The sequence below is a fragment of the Myodes glareolus genome, chromosome 12, assembly GCF_982192425.1.
Source record: "Myodes glareolus chromosome 12, mMyoGla1.1, whole genome shotgun sequence".
NCBI lineage: Eukaryota > Metazoa > Chordata > Mammalia > Rodentia > Cricetidae > Myodes > Myodes glareolus.
The window spans coordinates 20,014,100-20,038,118 of NC_142037.1; the positions used below are offsets into that span (position 1 = coordinate 20,014,100).

Sequence of the window (24,019 nt, forward strand, 5' to 3'; positions counted from 1 at the left end):
AAAATTGGGAATCAATCTACTAAAGATCCAGCTATAACACTCTTGGGCATATACCCAAAAGATGCCCCATCCTACCATAAGAACATTTACTCAGCTATGTTAATAGCAGCTTCATTTATGATAGCCAGAAAATGGAAGCAATCTTTATTTCTTTTGACTGAAGAATGGATAAAGAAAATGTGATATGTTTGCACGATGCAGTGTTACTCACCTGTTAGAATAAAATGACACCATGAAATTTGCAGGTAAATGGATACAACTAGAAAGAAAGCACCCTGAGAGAGGTAACCCAGACACAGAAAGACAAACATGGAATGTACTCACTTATAAGTGAATATTAACTGTTAAGTAAAGGATAATCATCCTACAATCCACAGACACAGAGAGGCTAAGAAACAAGGAAGACTGAAGCGTGGGGGGCAGGGGCTTGCAAGGATTATAAGGATTGCAAGGATTTCCCTGGGAAGGGGAAATTGAATAGATTTTGTGGATTGACTGGGGCACATGGGGGTGGGAGCAAAAAGAATCAGGTCGGGGAGAGAAGGACTGAGAGAGAGAGTGTTGAGAGAGACAACTGGAGTAGGTGGACATTTCAAGAACAATATGAAAACCTAGTGCAGGAGAAAATTCCTGGAACATACAAGGTGACTCTAGTGAGGACTATCCTAATACTGAAGGAGCCTGGACCAGCCTCTTCTGTAACCAGGCAAGGTGCTCACTGGTGGGAATTGAACACCAATCCAGACAAACCTTCCACCCACAATCGGTCCAATCTGCAAGATTCTTTAGAGCATTATTAGTTCAGAGCTTGTGGGAGTGGCCAACCAATGACTAATCTAACTTGAGGCCCACACCATCCTCGAGAGGGAAACCATAACCATCAGTCTAGATGGCCAGGGCCCAGAAGCTCTATGGCTCAGTGACCTCAGGTAGAATCAAACGAGACTGACTAAAAATGAAGTCAATTAAATGATTTCTAATAATATTCCGCTATACTCATAGGATCAGTGCCTTACCCAATCACCATCAGAGAGGCTTCCTCCAGTTCCTGATTGGAGCTAATGCACAGATTCACAGAAATTAGGTGGAGAGCTCAAGAAACCCTGCAGAAGTGGGGGGGAAGAAGGATTGTAGGAATGTGATTTGTTGAGGACACCAATAGAACACAACCTACAGAATGAACTGTGCAGAGTTCATAGGGAGCCACAGAGACTGAAGTGGAAACCACATAGCCTATATGGATCTGTGCTAGGTCCTCTGTATATATGCTGTGGTTGTTTAGCTTGAGGTTTTTGTTGGACTCCTTACAATGAGACTGGGGGTGTCTCTGATTATATTCCTACTCATGGGATCCTTTTACTTCTACTGGCTTGTCTTATTCAGTTTTGATATGAGGGTTTATGCCCAATCTTATTGTCTCTTTTTGTGCCATGTTCAATTGATAATCACTGGGAGGCCTGCTGGATTCTGGAGGGAACCTGAAAAACAGCAGATCTGAGGGGCAGGGGAAGTTGGAGTACCTGTAAAGTGGGGTGTGAGAGAAGATTGTGGTCAACAAGTCCTGTGTGAGAGAATTCATTTAATAAAAATAATGATGTGCTTATACATTCTGTTTGACATAGCCTCAACAGGTACATGATTTGCAAACATTTCCTTCAACTTTGGGATTGCCTTTTCACTTTCTCAGTGTTATACTTTAAAGGATAAACATTTTATTGCTAGGGTTATAGCTCAATAGTGCATTGCCTAGCATTCAGGGTGCCTCAGTTTAATTTCTAGTCCTGAAAAAACGTTAAAATAATATTTGTTTTTCACTACAATGGGGACTAACTATTTTATCTTCACTTTGTAATTTTTCTTCTCTGTTTCTTATCCCTTTGTTATCATAACTAAGAAAGATTTGTTCAACTCATGCCATTACAATTTATCTCTATGCTTAAATATGTTTTACTTGGCCTGGGGCGATGGTTCAGTGGTTCAGAACACTTGCTTTTCTTGCAGAGAACCCAACCTAGAGCAACTTCGGCTCTAGGGTATTTGATGTCCTCTTCTGTCCTCTGCAGACATGTGCACTTACACACACACACACACACACACACACATACACACACACACACACACACACACACACAACCATCCAAATAGAATATATTTTTGAAAAATGCTTCATGCTTCACAACTTGTTGTTACATGTTGAATCTGGGGACCCTTTGGTTTCTTGCAATACACTATAGAAGGAAGTAGTATTTTCTCCCATTAACATGTAAATATTCACCCATTTATCACCAATTTTCTTCAAGGACGACAAAATCTCTCTTTGGACTAGCTGTCTATACCATTCTATCTAATTCTAGACTGTATTATATCACAAGTTCACCACAGTCCAAGTTTCTTTCTCCTAACAAGGTCACCTCCAATTTTCTCAATGCTTAATTCAGTTTTCTTCATTTGACCTGTTAACAGAATTGAGAGCATCTTAGTTCATTTTCCCCAGGACCAAAGCAACCCAAGATTCAGCATCATTTTCCTTTATACATATCACAACAACTTAAATATTACACTGAAAAAAAAAACATAAGAAACATAAGAAAGAGGCAGCAGACTATTATATATTTTTGGACAAAAGAATGAAGAAAGCCAAATCAAAATGTCAGGAACATATTTCCACAAGATACAGACTGTCTCCACTAGGAGCTTCTATTTCTAAATACAGTCAAATATAAAAATTCTTATGAATCACAAATAAATTATCAGATGCTGAGAAGAAAGAAAAGTCAACCCTTTCTTAGTATACTTCACTAGAAAGGTATGGAGTATGTGCAGCCTCATAAATCATGATAATTCTGTGAATGTCATGAGTAAGGGTCAGAGGTTAGAAATTATAGGGGATGATTTATACATAAACGGCTTCATTCAACAAGAGATTTTGCATTTAAGACATCAAAAATTCAGCCTAGTGTAGTGGTTCATGCCTATAACTCAAGCCCACTGGAGGTGCAGACAGGAAGAACAGGAGTTCAAAGTCAGCCTCAGCTTCATAAGGAGTACAAGGCCAGCCTGGGCTAGTGGCAATACAAAACAAAAACAAAAACAAAGAAAATCACTATGTGTGTGACTGCTTCACTCTTTTTGATCAAGCCTAAAGTAAGGCATTCTCACTGCTGTGTTCTTAGAATTAATTTGTATGGTTTACACTGCAGCAGTGCCTGAGTGTGTGATGAGTGTCAATAATGGCAGATCTGTCCCTGGTCTGTAAATGAGTGATCTCAGACACACTCAGCAGCCAGGCCTGTGCTTCTCAGAGTTTGTGCTCAGCTCCCCCTGTGGTTTCTGTTACTGTGTCACTCAAAGCACAGTAGTACACAGCCGAATCTGACTCTTGGACTGAGGATTTCCGCAAGTGAAAGGAAGTGGATCCTTCATCATATGTAGCTTCAAACCCTCTGCTGCTTCCCTTATCGTTGGCCTTCGAGACTCTGAAGAGGAGCTGTGGACCTTCTCCGGGGTACTGCACATACCAGAGCAGGGCTGGGTACTGTTTGGTTTCATAGGAACAGTTCACAGTCAGAGAGGTCCCTTCAGAGAGTGTCACTTGGCCTTCTGTCTGAGTCACTGAGTCTCCATTGCTTTCTCCTAAAAGGATAAATTAATATCAATTCAGTATAGGTCGCCTTGGTGATGACCTCTATTCTGCCTCATAGGAAAAACTGTCCTTAAAATTTATATTAATATCATAGAACAAGACAGAAGCTCCATATGTCCTTCCACTTACCAAACATTAAGAAGAGTGCAATCACTAGTTCTGGGAATGAGTTCATCTTCTGAGTCCCTGGAGTGGATGAATCTTAATTTCTTAAGTTAGGAAAGGTTAAGGTCACAGTGAAAGGATAAATGTGAGCCAAGAGTTAAACAGGAAATGTGTATGTGTTAGATAGGTGCACACACCCCCAACCTCCTTTTCAGGCAATTTTCTAACCTCAGAAAATTGTTGACCTAAATTCTCAAAAGTCAGTGATTGAGTGGCAGTCTTAACTCTTTTGTTTTGTCTGACACCTGGTGGATATTGGGCAGTGCTTTTGTAATTCCGAAGAATGGTTGTGATGACACATTTGCACCTTGTATGTTGCCTTACCTGGGAATGCCATTCCATGACATTTCTAAGTTTTTTACATTGTCAGAATGGGCCTTGTGGTAATCCAATGGAAAAATCACACAAGTAAGAAATGTCATCTCACATTTAATCACTTCCAGATAACTTTGGGGGAAAGAGACAAACTTTTTCATTGTGTGATCCTACACTTGGACAGTTGTCATAAAACTAAATGATGCCTAACTGATATTTTTTAAAAAAATTTTTGGTTATTAGTCCAGTCTTTAATGGCTGAGACACCCTCCAGGCCCAGATATTTCTTAAATTAATAAATTAATGTTGTTTGTTTAAAGGAATGTCACTACTTGAAATAGCCATTTGATCCTCACATTTCTAACATTTATCAAAAGACATTCAACTTACTAAAAGTTTTTCAAGGAGAAATTTCAAAAGGACAAAATACTGTCTAGACATCTTCCTTGTATAGATGAATGCAAAGGACCGCGAAGGGTGTGTTCACCCTCTGATACAAGGGGTCTGATCTAATGAGAGCTCACCAAGACCAGCTGGACTGGGACTGAACGAGCATGTGAGCAAACCGGATTCTCTGAATGTGGCTGACATGGGGGCTGACTGAGAAGCCATTGATTATGGCACTGGGACTTGTTACTTCTGCATGTACTGGTTTTTTGGGATCCTAGTCTGTTTGAATGCTCACCTTCCTAGACCTGGAGGGCGAGGGGAGGAACTTGAACTTCCCACAGGGCAGGAAACCCTGACTGCTCTTAGGACTGGAGAGGGAGGAGAAGAGGGAGTGGGAGGAGTGGGAGGGTATTGGGAGGAGGGGAGGAAGTGGAAATTTTTATATATAATTAAATAAATAAAGGAAGAAAGAAAGAAAGAAACAAGCAATAAAAAGTACTGCAGATGAGATCCTAGTCCTGAGAACTTTCTGTCTCTGACTGTCTTCAATTCTTCACTTATCAAATGGTCTAGGGACTCAGTCAGAATCAGGGAGCAACTGAGTTGAAAATGGGGCTCAACTGCAGAAATGGAGGAAGCCTCGAGCCGGTGTAATGTCGCCCTCTGGCGGTCAGTGCAGGATAAACGCTCTGAAGCAAATCCATGTGTTCTGTCTAGAGAACCTCATGTTTCTAAGCTAATCTGTGCTGTGTTGAGTCCTAACCTAATGAAAAATAGGCCATGCATAATTGAAAGGCAATTTTCTTTAGAAAAAATAATGATCACGTAGAAAAACAATTAAATTAGAGGTCATTACAACTTGAGTATTAAAGCATAAACTGCAAGCAGCCCTGCTGTCACCGTCTCCTGAAGCATAGTCAAAAGAGACTGGATCTCTAAAGTGTGTTTTGTTGAATCCTGGAAACCAGAGAAAACTCTACCCTCCCCGTCATTTCATCATTAGCATTTTTTTCAGAGAACCAGAATAAAGGAAATCAATTTGAAATTCAGTCGTATCTTTTTGGCCAGATGGTTCTTGGTTCTGAGATGTCCTTCCCATTTTCTTCCCCTTACTCTCCCATATCTCTCCCCCATTTCTTCCTCACCTCTCTAACCCAAGTACACCCCTGGTTTAACTTAGAACAAAGAAATCATTAGCAAAGTGTTTGCCTGTATATTTCTTCTTAGAGAAGAAGTCTACACCTGCTCTTACAATTCAGATGCAGTGCCCTCTCACTGTGCCCCTACCATAGCCGTCACCTATGTAGACACATCTTTGCTGTCAGTGAGCATCCAATCAAGGGGAGCTCCAGTAGGATATGAAGAGAGTGACTTTGTTGAAATGAAAAACAAAACAAAACAAAAAAGGACACATAAAATATTAGTTTCAAATGTTAATTCTTCACTTAAAAAATGAAACAAACTTATCTATTTCAAGCAGAACTGTGAAGATTCAGTGACTTCAGATAAGCACCATTGATAATGTAGTATGGAGAATAGAATAGACCCAACATCGTTTGGTCTAGAAAGAAATGAGATGACACACCATCGAAGAAACAGTAGACTGAAAACATGGGAACAGCTCGACCTAGACACATTAGTATCCAGCAGTTTTAAATGGGTGGAAGTTAGGTAGTCTAATGAAGGTAGTATTGATTGCAGGTAATTGCCATGCCATTCTTCTGATACAGAGGTGTTTTCTTTCCTCTTCACCTTTAAGATATCTGGGACTAAAAGATTAGCTGTTAAATCAAAACGAGTAGTATTCTGAGATGAAGGACTCATTTTACAATGAGTAAAGAGTCCTTGGTTAAGAAGAGATGATAGTCTCTGTCTATTCCCTTAATGAAATGATCATAAAATGCATGAAGAAAAAGTAGAGAAAATTAAAATAAGATAAATCTACAATCACAGTTAAAGATTACAGTACACACTTCCAAGTAGCTAATCTGACAAGATAAAAACTGACACTAGATTAGAGCAATCAATTAGACCAAATTGACTTCTCTACTGATCATTACACTCACCAATGCAATGTGTTTTTTTTTTTACCAGTGTATAAGCAATGCTCACTTAGACAGACCATACACTCAGACAGTCTAAAATACACCAGTGAACCTGAAGAGATTGAATTTTCAAGCCTTGTGTTTGCTGGCCACAAAATAGTGTAGAAATCTGTCACAAGCATGACGAATGGCAAAATATGACCAAGTATTTGGAAATTAAATAACACATTTTCAAGTAACCCAGGGGCATTTGCTGTGGGACAATGCTCTGTACCATGTCATTTATTTTAAATAAATGCTGGCTGGCCCATTAGCTCAGGCTTTACTTATTAACTCTTATAACTTATATTAGCCCATAATTCTTGTCTGTGTTAGTCACGTGGCTTGGTATCTTTTTTGGCGAGGCAGTCACATCTTGCTTGCTCTGTGTCTGACTTCCTCTGTGTCTGGGTGACTCTTTCCTCTTCTCATAAATCTTGTCATCCCACCTCTACTTGCTGCCTGGTCACCCCACCTATACTTCTTGCCTGGCTACTGGCCAATCAGTGTTCATTTAAAATACAAGTGACAGGATAAAGACCATTGTCCCACAGCAGGCATTAGAAACTATTTTGAACTAAAGTTTGGTAAATCACAGCCTGGAACATCTGTAGATGAAAGTAAGATGAATAATGAAGGTATTTATAACACACACACACACACACACACACACACACCTTGAAAGGTTTAAGATTTAAGAAAACAGTAAAAGAAAATTTACATGAAGCATGGACTCCTTAGGGGAGCACCAATGAAGCACAGCCCAGAGAAACAGAAACCATGGAAACAGGTTGACGTAAACACATTATTATACAGCAATTTTGAGTGCTTGGTTGTTGGGCAGTCTAATGAAGGTAGTGTAGACTGTGGCCAATAGCAATGTCATTCTTCTGAAAGAGAAACCTTTATTCCCACTTAACTTTAAGACATCTGGGACTAAAAGAAAATTATGGACTGAAGTATAAGATAGCATGACTCAAAATCTTTCTTCCTTCTAACAAATTTTTCATTTGTCATAGTGACAAAAGCTTGACACAATTATTATGGAATTTCTTTCTCACTTTCATTTGGCTACATTTGTGAGTTTTAATCATTATTCACTCTTCCCATTTGCCAGTATATAGCAGAACAAAATATTCTAATGACAGTCTTAACTCTTATTAGATCCCAGTAAACTACAGGATACCAATGGAAGTATGGGCTCCACTAGAAGAGGTGAGAGAAGAACTTTGTATTCTCCTTAGGGTAGAGGCTATGCAAGCCTGTTGCTGAATGAATAATGGTTGTACAATATTAGCAGGAACTGTAACTCCTCTATTTTCCTTATTTGAATGTAACGATGGTTAAAGAAAGTGTGCATGGGTACCAAATTGATAATTGTTACTTTTGTCTGCTTTATGTCATCTCTGCTTCCATATTGGAGGCATAATTACCAGAACTAACTTACAGACTTCTCTGTATTTCTCTGCCTCTGAGATAGGAATAAAAGAAGTCATGTAACACTTTCAAGATAGGCATGCTACAACCATGCAACAACCCCATCTCTTGCTTGCCAAAGGGGTTCAGGATTTCAGACACTAGGAGAGCCACTTGCTGTCACCAACCTGCCAGCTCATCTTATTGTTAACTAACAACTCCTCCTCCTTTCACTTTCAGCTTTATCTACCTTGGGCTAAGTACATGGGTACATGGTCTTAAATCACACTACTGCATCTGGAGGTAATCTCCCAAATGACATTCAAGAAGTTGAAGGACATTCACCTTTCCTTTACTGTTATAATTATTCTTCTTGGTATCTCCATAATTTCTAAGTCACAGTTTGTCTGTGTACTGGCATCTTCAAAACTTTTTTTTTCCTTTATGTTAGCTTAGCCAATGTTCAGTAAGTTCAGGCTCAATTTATTTGCAAAGACAATGATTTTTCCAAAGACTGAGCCATGCACTCTGGCTACACATATCTAACCCTTTCATAGTCTTTTATTATATATTACTCATGATTCTGTATCTCTGATTATGACTAAAGCAGACATAAGGTATAAGAGCCAAGTAAGTAATTTTCTTTCCTAGTTATTACATTTAAATTGGTATTCTGATCATTTGTAATTGTAACTAACAGTTTAAATTATAATGGTGCAAGCTCTTCACCTTTAGGTAAATTTATATGTCTCTTTTATGTTCTATTTTTTAAGTCAAATACTCAAGACAGAATATCTGAAGAAAGTTTTTCCTAATTCCTGTTTCCAAAAGATGTTTTACTTGTAAACAAATCCTCTGGTCCAGACAACGGATAAAATAGACATAATTAATCACTTGTCTTCATTCTGCAGGTATACATCAGAGGGGTTTTCCTGAAGCAGCCTCTGCCTCATAGGGAGCTCCTGGGATTTTGTTGAGTTTAACTGTCACTCCTATGCTCCAGGAGAGCACAGAAATACTTCCTTGAATGCTCCAACTGAAAGGAAGAGTGGAGTTGATAGAAATGGCTGTTTTCTGGAGGTTAAAAGAATATCAACTATTCTTTGCACCCTAACCATAAGAACTCTGACAAATGAGGAAGACAGAAGACATTTCTCCAAGGGAAACTTGCTCATTTCAATAAAATTTAGAAGTTGATCTTCCTTGGCTCCTATGAATCATCCAGGGTGACTGCTTCCCATTCCTGTCTGGAGGTCCATGGGTGAACTTGAGTCACTATCTGGAGCACAATGAATCCTGAGGAAACAATCAGAACATAGTTGATTCTGTAAGGCAGCAGACAAAAATATTGTGACCCTTGGGATAAGAAGAACCCAGAGACGAATGCAACTGAAGTAATAATTTTCTTCTTTTCTCCAGTTCATTTTCTCCTGGATCCTTGTGAAGCATTGCATGCTAGGAGTAAGCATTCATGCCTAATATTCTTAACTATCTGGGAGCCATTCATACTAGAGAAGGTAAAGGATACAAACACACACAAAAAGCTGGAAGGAAGCCCATGACATAAATCCATGACACAAATCCCTCTAAAGAAAAATGTCTGCTATACCTAGGCTCTGAGTTCCATGTTTCAGGTGACTCATAGAGTGCATACATACTCCCTAGTGCTGTAATCTGCTGGCCTGGTCTGTCACCTGGGTACCCTATTCCTTTAAGAGACAAGCTCTGACTACTCCCAACCTCCCCACTTCTGCTGAGGCAAGTAGTCTCTGTCTCTGTCTCTCTCTCTCTGCCCTTCTTCTGGAAAGGCAGCTTCTGCCTTTCTCCCTTCTTCCCAGCTTTTCTCCTCTTGCCCTTTCCCCCTTCCCTTTCCTCTCCATAACTCACTAAATAAACTCTATACTCAAACTCTCTCTCGGCATAATGTATCTGTCTGTCTCTCACCCAAGGGGACCCATTGAGGCCTCTGGTGACCCACTTCCACCTCTCATGAGAACACTTCCCCTTGTGGGACTAATCACCCACCACCTGTTTATAAATGATAGCACTAGGTTATATGAATATTTTACTTTTTTATTTTTAAAATTATAATTCCAACATTTCCTACTTTCCTTTCCTCCCTCAAACCTTCTCATATTCTCCACCATACTCTCTTCAAATTCAAGGCCTCTTGTTTTAATAATTGCAACTACATATATGCACATATATGCATGTATATATTTCTGTGTTCAAAAATGTATGTGCTTATGTGTGTTTACAGGCATATTTATATGTATACATATATTCTTATATTCCTAATTTTAACCTGTGCCATCCTTATAATGTTACTTATATGTCTGCTTTCTGGCCTGAATCTTTAGTATTTGTTAGGTCTGAAGAAAATCCCCAAGCATCCCAAAAAGAGAGACCCAATGACTAAGTCCAAGTTGACAGCCTGTCTTTAGCTCAGAATGATTGCTTGTAGGTACGTTTCTCAGTTCTGAGAAACATGTGAAAAGGGTTTCTATCTGCCAGGAAGAACCACTTCCTATTTCCCCCTCCTCTGACTGATTAGACACCTAACTCCCTGTTGATATGTAACTATCATGCATACTAAAGTCATGCTAATATCCAGGGTCCTGGGGTCCCTATTGACATATGTTACCAAAGTCTACTCTAGAGCCTCCTGGCTTTTCTCACCTCCCCAGCACAAATTTTCAGGTTGCTCCACTTCAAAGGATTCCCTCCATGCACCCTGCTACTCAAGGTTTTTCTTTATAACCCAGGATGTTTTTTCCATCTGTTATTCTTTCTGTTCCCAACATAGGTATCTATAGCCCTTGGCAGTCTGCCCCTTTTCTCTCTGCCCCAAGGTTGTAGCCATGGCTGCTTTGAATGTCCACAGAGGTCTCTGACTATACTCTCTTTCCTATCTATAATAAAAATCTTTTCCCCACACATGGATTGGTCAGTTCAAATAATGAGAACTTTAATCTTCATGGATTTTTGTGTTTACTAGAGATCTGGTTGCTGCTAATTTTATGTTTTATTGCATTGTAGTCAGATAGGACATGTGAAGATCAATGTTTTTCAATTTCTCTTTCCCTTCTCAGGAAGACCCATGCATTCCTGCAACAAGTCTTCTTTCTTTGTTACTTAGTCTCTCTGGGTCTGTGTATTATGACATAATTATAATTTACTTGACTGATAATATCCAATTATAAATGATTACATATCATATTCTCTTTCTGAGTCTGGGGTCGCTCACTCAGAATAATTTTTTCTAGTTCTACCCATTTTCCTTCATTTCATGTTATTTATTTAACAGCTAAGTAATACTCCATTGTATAAATGTACCACATTTTCTTCAATTGAGGGGCATCTAGATTTTTTTCAAGTTTCTGGCTACTGTGAACAAATCCACTATGGCTGGGGGAGTGTGGGAATGGGAACAGGAGGGATCGGGTGGAAGTAGAATGGAGGAAGAAAGTACAGAGAGGAGAGGCAACTGGAATTGGAGGGCATTTGGGAGGTGATGTGGAAACCTCCCTGCATTCTATGGTGATGACCGTAGTGAGGAGGATCCTCCTAGAAATAGAGGACATGAACCTGAACCAACCATCTTCTTTAACGAGGCATCTCCAGTAATGAGACTGAGACATCAAACCAGTCACAAAATCTGCAATGTGTCCGATCCCCATTTGGTAACTACCACAGAAGTCAATGAAGGCCACAGAAGAGTGGTGAATAGAATTTTAGGAGCCAGAGGAGTTGAGGACACCAGAACACAGGCCACAGAATCGATTACAAAGGACTCATAGGGGCACACAGAGCCTGAAACAGCAATCCCAGAGCTTGCATGAGTCTGTGCTAGGTCCTCTGCTTATGTTATGGTTGTTAGCTTAGTGCTTGGGGAACTCCTAACAGTTGGAGTAGTGGTGTCTCTGATTTCTTCACCTACTTATGAAACACTTACCCCCTACTGGGTTGGCTCATCCAGTCCTAAAATGAGGGTTTATGTTGAGTCTTGTTTTATCTTAGTATCATGTGTTTGATTCATATATCTGGCAGGCCTGCTCTTTACTGAAGGGAAATGAACAGATAGTGGATCTGAGGGAGAGGGGAGTTGGCAGGCAGGAGGTGTCTTGGAGGAGTGGACGGAAGGGAAACTAAAGTTAGGATATGCTGTATGAAAGAAGAATGAATTTTTTAAGAGATTTATTTTGTTGCACAGGACATAGGACATTTTGGTTTATGCAGAGACTTCTATGTGATGTTGAGTTTAATATTATTCTTTGGAGTCTGAGTGAAATATTTGGTAGATATCTGTTAAGTTCATTTAATGTATGATGTCATTTAATTCCGATGTTTCTGTTTACCTTTAGTTTCAATGAACTGCCTATTGGAAGAAGTGGGGTATTTAAGTAACCCTTTACTAATGTGTTGATGTTTATCTGTGTCTTTAAATATAGAACATTTTTTTAATGAAATGATGCCCTTGAGTTTGGTACATATATGTTTACAATAGTAATGTCTTCTTGGTTAATTGTTCCCTTGATTGAAACAAAGTGTACATTTTTATCTCTTCTAATTGATTTTACTTTGAAGTCCATTTTATCAGATGGTAGGATAGTGACTCCTGCTTGTTTTCTGGTTCCACCTTTTGGAATACTTCTATCTTTTCTTTTGTTCTAATGGGTTGACTATCTTTAAAACTGAGAAGAGTTTCCTGTAGACAGAAGATACATGGATTTTGCTTCTTAATCCATTTGATCAGTCTGTCTTTCTGTTGATTGGCTACTTGGGCCATTGATATGTGGATATCATGCTGCTGATTTTGGTGCTGTTGTTTGTGTTATCAGTGGTATTTTATTTTAGTAATCATAGCTTCATATTTGTTTCCAGAGTCTCTTGTTTATTCCTGTCTTTGGCCCCAGTTTCTTCCTATATTTTCTTTGGATTTGCATTGTTTGGTATAAATACTGGGGATGGATTTTATCATGAAAAGAATTGCTTTCTACTTATCTATGGTGGATATATTGGGCATATTAGTCTAGGTTGTCCATTTTGTTTTTTAGGACTTAGAATGCATGTGTTCAGGCTCTCCTGGCTTTCAAAATTTCTGTTGCGATATCAGCTGCTATTCTGATGGGTTTTCTTTCATTTGTGACTTTATTCTTTTTCTTTTATAGCCTTCAATATACTTTCTTGTTCCACATACTTAGTGTTTTAACTATGATATGCTATGGGATGTTCATTTCTTGTTTATTTTGTATTCAATGTTCTTTCTTGTATATGTAAAGTTAGGTCTTTCCCTAGTTTAAGGAAGTTTTTTTTTTTCCTAGGATCTTGTTGAATACCTGGTCTATGGCATTGGTTTAGGTTTATTCTCCCTAATCTATGCCTATAGTTTTAAGATTTTTTTCAATGTGTCTCATATTTCCTTGCATGTTCCTTTCTGGTACTTTTAAATCACTAAATAACTCACATTCATTGAGGATTTAGTCGAGATCTTTCTCTTTGAGTCCCGATATTCTGACATCTGTTTGAGTCATTCTACTTGTAAGGCTTTCCTTTGAGTTTTCTTCTTGGGTTATTAGATTTTTTTAATTCCGTCTTCATTTCAGTTTGAGAACTCTTCAATGTTTTTCCTCTTTGTTGAATTCGGTTTTCAGTTCCTGGATTGTATTCCTCATTTCCATCATGTTTTATGTTTATTTTTCTAGGGTATCACTCAGACATTTATTCTCCTAAATTATGTCTCCTGAATTTCATTGACCTGTATATATGTATGTTTGTGTGTGTGTGTGTGTGTGTGTTCTTTAAACTCCTCAAATTCTTTGATGAAGTTTATGATTGTTCTTTTAAATTCTGTGTCCTGGTTTATTGAAGTATTTCTCACTTACCAAAGTTTCTATAGAGTTTTAGAGTTGATACTGGCTTGATCTTTCATACTGTTTTGCAACCGTAGCTAGAAATGTAATCATTTCTTAGTTCTGTGTCTTGTATGGACAAAGAATGCTAAGGCAGAAGAGATAATGTTTTAGCAAGTCAGACCTAGAGGTTGGAAATGTTTTAGGCGGAGTAACAGCAATAGGATATTTGCTATAACCAGGGGATTTGGTTGGTGTAAGATGTGCACCGTGGTCCTGACCTGGAGTATGGGGGTAGATCTGACTGGGTAGAGGGGTTGGATGTGGCATTAGAAATGTAAAAGAAGTGGGGTCAAGCCCTTGCTGAAGTTTAGAGATTGATTGTAGCAGAGACAGGAGTGGCCAGACTAGGCCAGGTCACAGGATGTAGATGTGGGACATAAGCTAGATTTGGCAGGGTGGGGAGAATGTGGGGAGAAAGTGGAAGGTCAAGAATACACAGGATCAATTTCTTTTTATTCCTATGGATGCTCCAAGCCTCATCGAGGATCAGTTACCAGTGATGCTAATGATTTACAGAGAACTTAATGATTGGAAAGGTATGTCATGTCATTGACTTAGTACACTCATAAATTTTGAATTCCCTCAGATTTAAAAAATCAATGAAAAATTTCTAAAAATTTCATGGGATTATTTTATAGAAGTTGAGGAAATACATTTCTGATTTACACATAAAACAAAGATACTTGAAAAACTTAAATAGTTTCCTAAGTGAACAATGTTATAGTACTCACCTGGATATAGCTGTTATAAAGAACAGTAACCAAAACACCTTGCTGTCAGTGAAAATAGGAAGTGATAGATAGATAGATAGATAGATAGATAGATAGATAGATAGATAGATAGATTATCAACGTAGTTTATATAGGAATGGCAGAGCCAGGCTAAATATAATGTGCCATTAATTTTTAGCAAAAGTGAGCACAATTTTGCTGGAAAATAAAGGTGCTTTCAAGAGATATTGCTGATCACGTAGTCTTGCCAGCTCAGCACAAGCAACAGTACTCACTTTTCACAGTGTTGGTGTCCACTCCACTATAGTAAGGTTTGGAAATACCAAAAACAAATGTACCTTACTGTGATGGAAGACTTGGATGCTGGTGCTTGAGAGGGCACAGGGGTCTCTAATCTTAGAAACAGTTCCTTGTGGAGAGCTTTCCTTCTTTGATACTGTGGATTTAAGCCTTTCCGTTTTTACCCACAGGAACAGATAACACAGAGGTAAATAGTAGTATCCTTAGGCGGCAGAGCAGTAATGGACAGGGAACTGCTCTGGGTGGAGGTGTTAAAGGTCACTCTTAGCCTTCTACTTTGTTTCTCTCTTTCATTTGAAAGCATTAAGGTTAGCATGGCAGGGTCTCTGCCAGAGTCCTGTCTGTACCACTGTAGGGTTGTTATCAGGGTTTTGTAACTGTAGTTCACAGTGACGTTTTCACACTCCTAGATGTTCAAGACCCAAGGATTCTCTTTTCCTAGTTAGATGTTCACCCTTATGTAGAAACACAGGTCTGAGTACAGGAGTCAGTGGATACATTTTCTGTTTTCTTTTTTTATGAAGTTTTTTTTTTTTACATTTATTAGTTTTTAAAAAAAATCAATCCAAGTTCTTACTACATCCCCTCCTCCCATTCCTTCCACACACCCTCCCACCTCACCCCCATCTAATCCTCAGAGATGGTGAGGTACATTGCTTTGTGGAAGGTCCAAGGCTCTCTCTACTATATTTAGACTGAACAAGGTAGACATACAAAGGGAATAGGATCCCGAAAAGCCAGTACGTTGAGTAGAAACTAGTTTGGTTCTATGCTTGTTCCTTCCCAGTCTGGCTGGAGTTGGTGAGCTCCTATTAGCTCATGTAAACTGTTTCAGTCTTGGTCTTGACCTCTTGCTCATAGTCTCATTCCTTCCACTCTTCAACAGGAGTTTGGGAGCTCAGTCCAGTGCTCCAATGTGGGTCTCCAAAACAATACTGTACAATAAAGAAACTTCTGGAGGCATCACCATCCCTGACATCAAGCTCTATCACAGTGGTTACATTTTCAAATGGCATTTCCAGATTAAAAAGAAAGCTTAATCTCAAATGTATGTGTACTATGAGCTTTGCTATTCCTGTTATCCTCACCAGAAACCCAAACTCATGTGTCAGTTGTAGCCATAGTGTCACAATTGACACTCCCAGGAGTCAATTCATCTTTTTCCATTGTAGATCAGATCACAACACATGAAGCTCCAGACCTGATCACAAATTGGTTGGTTTCTTAGTCTTAAAAAGTCTCAGAAGCAAGTTCAAACACTTCCGTCTCCAGCCTTCTTGTCTTCTCTCCCCAACCATCTCACCTCTACCCTCTTCTCCACCATCTCTCTGATTTCAAACCAAGGGAATGTGAGGAAGGGAAGGCATGACAACTAGTGGTGGCCCCATCATCTAAGAAAGCATGCAATGGTGAGGAGTGTGCACAGCTGACACTACAATGCTGCTCTATTCTCTCTCCTTATTAACACTGATGACAACTTATGCTGGAGAGGTTGTGAGGTAAAGGGAACACTCTTGCATTGCTGGTGGTAGTGCAAGCTGGTACATACTCTTTGGATATCAGTGTAGTGATTTCTCAGAAAATTAGGAAACAACCTTCCTCAAGACCCAGTAATACCACTTTTGGGTATATATCGAAAGGAGGTTCAATCATGCCACAAGGACATGTGCTCAACTATGTTCGTAGCAACATTGTTTGTCATAGCCAGAATCTGGAAACAACCTAAATATCCTTCAACCAAAGAATGGATAAGGAAAATGTGATACATTTACAGAATGGAATACTACACAGGAGAAAAAAACGACATCTTGAATTTTGTAGGCAAATGGATTGAGCTAGAAAACATCATTTTGAGTGAGGTAAACCAGACCCAGAAAGACAATTATCACATGTACTCATTCATAAGCAGTTTTTAAACATAAAGCAAAGAAAATCAGCCCACAAATCACAATCCCAAGAACCTAGACAACAATGAGAACTCTAAGAGAGACATACATAGATCTAATCTACATGGGAAGTAAAAAAAGACAAGATCTCCTGAGTAAATTGGGAGCATGGGGACCTTGGGGAAGGGTTGAAGGGGAGGGGAGAGAGGCAGGGAGTGGAGCAGAAAATAATGTAGAGCTCAATAAAAATCAATAAAATGCAAAAAGTTCACTAAAAACGAATAATTCTCTCTCTCTGCTTCTGGCCACCATAGGGAGAGGAGTAACTGCTATGTCTGCACATCTTCAATGGATGGTCATTTGGAACTACTCCAGTTTCCTGAGAAAGAGGAATGAGCAGAAGTACAGCCCTGAACCCAATACCCCGAAGGTCTGCAACTCTGTCTGCTACAACAGGCTGATTTACAGCAAGACAGCAGGAGTGGAGCCCGCAGATCATTCAAAGGGTACATGGTAGTCATGAACTGCAGATCAGTGAAAACCAGCCACTTCATTTGTAAGGACCACCATCAACAAGAATGCACATGTCATCCTCAGCAGCGTCAGGTACATGCTCTGAAGAAGAAGTACCACCTTGATCTGTATATTGTAGCCATCTTCAGGGCCAGTGAAGCCAGAAGCCTGTGGTGGTGAAGAGAAAAAGGACCCATTCCATCAAGAGTTCTGGAACTTTACAACCTGGAAGTGATAGAGTCTGCTGCTGCTGATTTAGAAAGAGAGAGAGAGAGAGAGAGAGAGAGAGAGAGAGAGAGAGAGAGAGAGAGAATAATTACCTTGCATGATTATCTTGTGGGTCTGGACAGATTGCTCAGTAGGTAAGAGCACTGGCTGATCTTCTAGAGAGCTTGGGCTCAATTCCTCGCATTCACATGGCAGCTCACAGCTGTCTGTTTCTTCAGTTCCAAGGGACCTGAAGTCCTTACACAGAGATATATGCAGGCAAAACACCAATGTACATATTTTTTTTAAATTAAAGATGAATGATTATCTGTTCCTCTTTATCTATGTTCCATAGTTAAATAAAAATATTTTGTAGGTATCTGCTTTGGACTATAACAAATTGTTCTGCTGTACTTTAGAAATATTTGTTCAGTCTCCACTTCTAAACATTGAGAATGTATAGAAAAATCCTGATTATTTTTCTTTCTTTCTGCAAAGTGTATCTGTGTACCAACAGAAAAAGAAACACCTAAACTATCCTATCCAGGGTTTTCTGAACCCAAAGACTACATGAACAGTATTCCAACATACAGACCATAGCATTACTTATGGATAGAGTAAGCTTTAACTCCATTTCATAAGTGTAATTCAATATAACATCTGTTTCAGGAACTTATTACATCATACATTTTTTTCTGTACTTGGTACTCACATCAGGTAAAATCCACAGTGCCCAGGAACCAGAGAGGAGTGTGGTAATAAGAGTGTCTTCACCTTTCCTCACATTCATGCATCTAATGTCAGTCAATGTGTCTTTGAGAGCCCACCTATGCAGGTCTTTGTTCTCAAGGTCAAATGCCACTGATGTCTACAACACTTTGAGGCACCTTCTGTATGGGGAAAGGGGAAAACAATCCTTACATCATTTTGTGCTCTATTTCCTGTCTGGTTTGAAACCTTCAATGGCTTTGGCTAAAGCTCCCCCACCTCCATGACTCCCTCTGCACACACAACAAGATTCATTATAGAAAGTGGGTCTTATTCAGAGCTTACTACATTAACAGCAACGCAAACCCTCTCTTTGCTCTCTCTGCCCCTATAAGTATTTTTGTCATTGATTGCAGCTGAGAAAAGCAATGCAGTGTGAGATAACTGAAACAGGTTCTAACTATCAACTTTCTCGGGATGTTTTCTTGAGTACATTCTTCACTTTGCAGGTCTCTTTTGTCAGTGTGTTCCAAATATGACTTCCACATATTTTGAGAGAATATGGAAAAAGAAGAATATTTTAACTCTAAGGAGATCTGTTACCGTGTGAAATATTTTTATGAATTGATGAATGAAAAAATCAGAACCATTGAATGAACTGGGGGAAAACTTCAGTGAGAAACAGGTTAATATGGTAAGAAAGGGGACATTTTCAACACTTCAACATAAAAAGTGATAAATGGAGATACTTATGGTCACATGAGCCTGTAATCCCAGACCTCAGAATGCTGAAACCTGAAGGTCATGAACTTTAGGCCATTTTAGGCTCCAAAATAAAATCCTATCTCCAAAATACATAAATTAATAAAAACAAACACAGGAAGAAAATGAATTAGTCAGTTAACTGAGCAAAGAGACAAACTACAAATGAAAGAAAATCTTGTCACCTAATCATCTGTCAGGGGCTTGAGACACTAAAGAATAAAAACAATCAACCGAAAAATGAGCCATGGAAGAGAACAGAGAGCTCTCAAATGAAAAAGTAAAAATGGCTAATAAATGAAGCATTGATCTTTTCAGTCAACAATGAAATGGAATGGAAATTAAACTAATTTGGCACTTCATGTCACCTCATTCAAAATACTATCGTCACATAAAGTAAAGATGCTGGGAGGTAGGGTGTTTTCACTCACCCTGGGTAGAAGAATAAATGATGTAACAGTAATGGAAATCAGTGTGAAGCATTCTCAGGAATTTAAATGAGGAAGTCTTGTAGGGAACCAGTGATGTAGCTCCTGGATATGTATCTGAAGGACTCTTTATCTTATTACAGAGATAATTGCTCAACCACACTTATTGCTGCTCTAGTCATAATTTCTAGGAAATGAAGCCAACATATATTTTCATCAACAAAAGATTGGATATTGAAATGCTGGTGAAGATTTTATATATATATATATATATATATATATATATATATATGTGTGTGTGTGTGTGTGTGTGTGTGTGTGTGTGTTTATATATATGTGTGTGTGTGTATGTATATATATATATACATGTGTGTGTGTGTGTGCGTGTGTGTGTTAGAGTCAAAAGAATAACATGGGAAACAGTTCCTTGAGGTAACTGTGAGAGAGGCTCCAGTAAAAGAGTGAGGGTTTTTTACTTCAAGTGTATTTTGTTCACTGGATTGTTCTTGGACATGATATCATGCCTCCTATGTTAAACATTTACATTCATTTTATAAGACATGTCTATGTCTTATAGCTATGACATGGATGTCAGAACATAGCTATAGAATTCAGTATGGTCAGTGCACTGTGAATTTGTATATGTTCTTCTGCCTTCCTTTCATTCTTTCCCAGTTATAATCTACAGTACTTGTCAGGTAATTGTGTTTGAATTGGTCTGTCATGAGAAAGTACTAGGAAAGGACAGCTCTATTAATATTTTGTAGGTGCTTATTGACATTTATTTAAATGTTTTTCTGATCATGCTTTCCTGATCTAAAACAACCTTGACTGGATCACTTCTTTCTAATTTTGTGTATAAAAGTAAAATGAAAAAGAAGTAAGGTTGCCTACAGCATTAGACTGTAGTTCAACTTATTCTTTCTAAAGCCCAGGTCCAATACACAATATCTGCACAGGTTGACCTAAAAGATAAAAATATATACATCAATATGAAAATTATTCATCAATAAAGAAAAAATGAAATGATACAATTTGCATGAAAATGGATACAGTTGTAAAATACTATAGTAAGTGAGTTATTCTACTTTCAGAAACAAACACATGCAAATCTTAGCTTGTACATTTTATTTGTATGTATTCATGTGACTATGAGTATGTGTAGATGCCAAGAAGCTAGGCAGCTGCCCACAGGAGCGAAGAAATGCATAAAGAGTGATGAGTGAGAAGGCAATAGAACACATGATATAGTAGTAGAGGGTATGGGGGTACTGGGAACTAGAATGTTTCAGTAAGAATAGGGAATAGGTAGGTGGTGGAAGGGATGAGCTTGGGGGAGGGTCAACCAAAAGCAAATATGTTAAAAATTGTCATAGAGAAATGAGGGACTTCATAAACAAGTTTTTCAATATTAGAAAACAAAAATTTTTAATGGAAAGATTTTAAAAAGCAAATACATCATATTGTTATAGAGGTTTTGGTGGTCTTTATGACAAGGCATGAGGTGAGTGTCACAGCCATGTGCATGTCTTCCAGCTCACTAATATAGGCACAAAAAGAGTGTGTACATGGTTGTAGAGCCAGCAACATAAGAGAAAAGTGGAAAATATTTCAGTCAAGTCAATACTGTGTTTTTCCTTTTACGCCTGGTTACATTCAAAATGTTAAAATACTTTCCTTTTGGAATGTGGGTGTGGGTTCATGTAGGCCTGTGGGATGAAGACAGCATATCTTTAGGATGTCTCTAGCCTTTCACCTGCAGGGGAAGTCAACCTCTCTAGGGACTGAGACTCCTTCCCATAGCCAAGGCCATTTTTCTTATTCTCCATATTTACACCTAAGCAACTTGATTTTCATATCCTCAAAACAATCTGAGTGGGTCTTCAAAGGGTCAATGAGAAATGCAAATACCTGATTTAGGAATATCACAGTTTGCTGAATTTTTTCAAAACTAATTTTGCATATGCTCTGTACACTTGAGAAGGGCTCAGAAAAGCTTCACATAGAGTGCAACAAAAGAAACAAAAGCTGACCTAGAAACAAAGCATGGATTATGGGTAGATGCTAGCACTTATCTCTGTAACCAGACCAGGTGTAGACCAGTGGAAATTCTCCCACACTTTCCCAATCAATCAAGCCTTCTCTACTCTTTCTCATAACTCCCATTGTGTATAGAGTAGAAAGAGATTTTTTCCACCCAGTGGTCTGTGCTCTAAGGCTTGGACAGGGCTCAGTAGGTTTGAGTGCAGCCTGCAGGTGCCAGGGAAGTACTGTGTGCTCACTGCACAGAGGTAGACAGCTGAGTCACTGGGCTGGGAGTCTCTGAAGTGCAGGGAAACTTGCAGGCTGGATTTATTGAGGTGAACAGTGAATCTGCCTTCCTCTTTTTTGCCATTGGAGAAGATGGATATCAGAGCCTTGGGGCCTTTACCAGGATGCTGTTTGTACCACCAGAAGTACTGAGAATTACTGTCACTGAAACTACAGTTGATAGAGACCATGGCTCCCTCTGGAACACTGAGGTATCCAGGGCTCTGTTGCACCTTCTGCTGGCTGTTCACCCCTGTGCAAAGAGATGGAAAAACAGGTTGTCTATGGATACTAACAACCCAGAAGGGCTTTTCCATGGCCCTCCCACCTGCTTTTGTTTCAGCATGAGAAAATTAGTACTTCTACCCTTCCACCTAAAATATCTGAGGCTATCCTCTCCCCTATTGTATTTTTATGTTCCCATAGGAATGATCAAACTCACCCCTCAGTTGAAGCCAGAATACCACTAGCAGAACACTTAAGGGATGTATCATTGTTTTCACTGAAGATTCACTCTTCAACGGTAACAAAATGACTAGAATTTTGCGAGTTCAGATTCTTCTGCTGTAAAATGAATAAGAAAGAAAAACACCAAACTGTTCATCCAATTAGAAAGAAGGTCCTAGTTTTCACTGCTACCTCAGAAGCCTTTCTCCTCCCCCTAGCCACCCCCACAGCACACAGACACAAAGGACTGTGTGAGAAACCGCCTAGGGTCTCTCAGAAGATGCTGCCCTCCTGTGGATGCACATAAGTGTCAGATATTTGAAGTACAGACTCTTCTTATGTGAACTATTAGAACAAGCAATAGTTTAGTCAGATGAGAATTTTGAGACAGTTGCTCAAGTTTACATATGAGTGTGCTTATGCAAACACTTTTCACCAAATGGCAAATTATTTTCAGCAAACGAAAGTTATTCCACTAGTCACTTTTCTGTAGCATTTCTGAAGAACCTCTCAATCAAATAATAGTTTATGTTCTTTATCTCTTTCATGTTTCAGCGCATATACCCTTATATTGCTTTTTCTTTATCAATTTTTATATAAAATTTCTAAAAATATGCTTAAAATAAAATAGATTTAAATATGGTTTAACATATATGGCTCCAATTCACAGCCTAGGTGCATTTTATTTATTTATTTGTTTATTTATTCATTCATTTATTTTTGTTCATGTTTGAGTTTATGGGGGTGTAAACACATTGGCACATTTGTGTGTACATGTGTACATGTCGCAGTTTGTCTTTATTACTCTTTACCTTATTTTAATTATTTAAAATGCATTAAAAAACCCTGTTGAAACAATTATAAAAATTGTCCTATATTTCACTGCTATATCAACTAGCCATTCTCTTCTTCCCTGCCCACCCTCTCTCACACAGAGACACAGAGGCACACATGAGAAATTTCTTCTGAGTCTCTCACTGAATAAAGCTCATCATTCCAGTCTGCTTTGTCAATGAACTCCACAGACTGGACTGACAGTGTCCTCACCAGTGCTAGGGCTGCAGATGTGTGTGCAGTACTGGATAGTACATGTGTTCTGGGGATCTGGACACAGTTCTTCATGCTGGTGAGATGGGCACTTCACTGATTCAGCCATCTCTCCAGTCCCTGTTTATTTTTATTAGCAATACCAATTATACAAAATGTTGTTGCTTGTAACATCTTAATACACATATTTAAGATATGTTACTCATATTCACTCCCCATTTCCCTCTTTTTCACTTGCTGATGAACAGCTGAGCTCATTTATAACTTAGTTAATGTAAATAATACCAAAACAGCATGGTGTGCACATATCACTATTGTAAGCTGAGTTTTCTTTCTTCAGGCACACATCTAGGACTGGTAAAGCTCAGTTATGTTGATTTGATAATTTAGGAGATTTTTAATAGGGAAATATTACACTATATTTTGTAATGGTTGCACTAATTTATATTCTGATCAATTACACATAAGGGTTCATTTATTATCATGTCCAGACAACAATGACTTTTGTTTTCTCAATGACATCCATTATTTTGGGATAAGATGGATATTTAGCATAGATATTATTAGACCATGGCAGAGTAGCTGGTTATCATCTAGGGCAATATTGTGCTCCATCCCTGAGACAGACAAAGAATATAACACTCTAGAAAGACAGAAGTTGAAGCTGTGCAGAAATCAAAAGTATAACTTTTATTCATTGGAATGGGAAGGCTTACAAGGCAAAGTCAACTGAGCTTTGGCTAGGGAGTTTT

At 38.7% G+C, this 24,019-nt stretch overlaps 1 pseudogene and 2 gene segments (V, D, J or C); 1 reads left to right on the forward strand and 2 right to left on the reverse strand.

Moving 5' to 3' along the window:
* The window catches only part of LOC125415264 (large ribosomal subunit protein eL28 pseudogene), an 82,725-nt pseudogene extending 64,827 nt beyond the window's left edge, over window positions 1-17,898 (forward strand). The window contains exon 2 of the transcript XR_015734635.1: window positions 17,160-17,898. The product of XR_015734635.1 is annotated as a large ribosomal subunit protein eL28 pseudogene (transcript). The remainder of the gene's footprint in view (window positions 1-17,159) is intronic.
* Window positions 2,589-3,938, reverse strand: LOC125415306 (T cell receptor alpha variable 9-1-like). The segment is given in 2 exon segments: window positions 2,589-3,633; window positions 3,773-3,938. Coding segments are annotated over 2 exon segments (381 nt in total).
* Window positions 17,899-21,601: 3,703 nt separating the features above from the next.
* Window positions 21,602-22,365, reverse strand: LOC125415240 (T-cell receptor alpha chain V region 2B4-like). The segment is given in 2 exon segments: window positions 21,602-22,026; window positions 22,216-22,365. Coding segments are annotated over 2 exon segments (462 nt in total).
* Window positions 22,366-24,019: the final 1,654 nt, after the last annotated feature.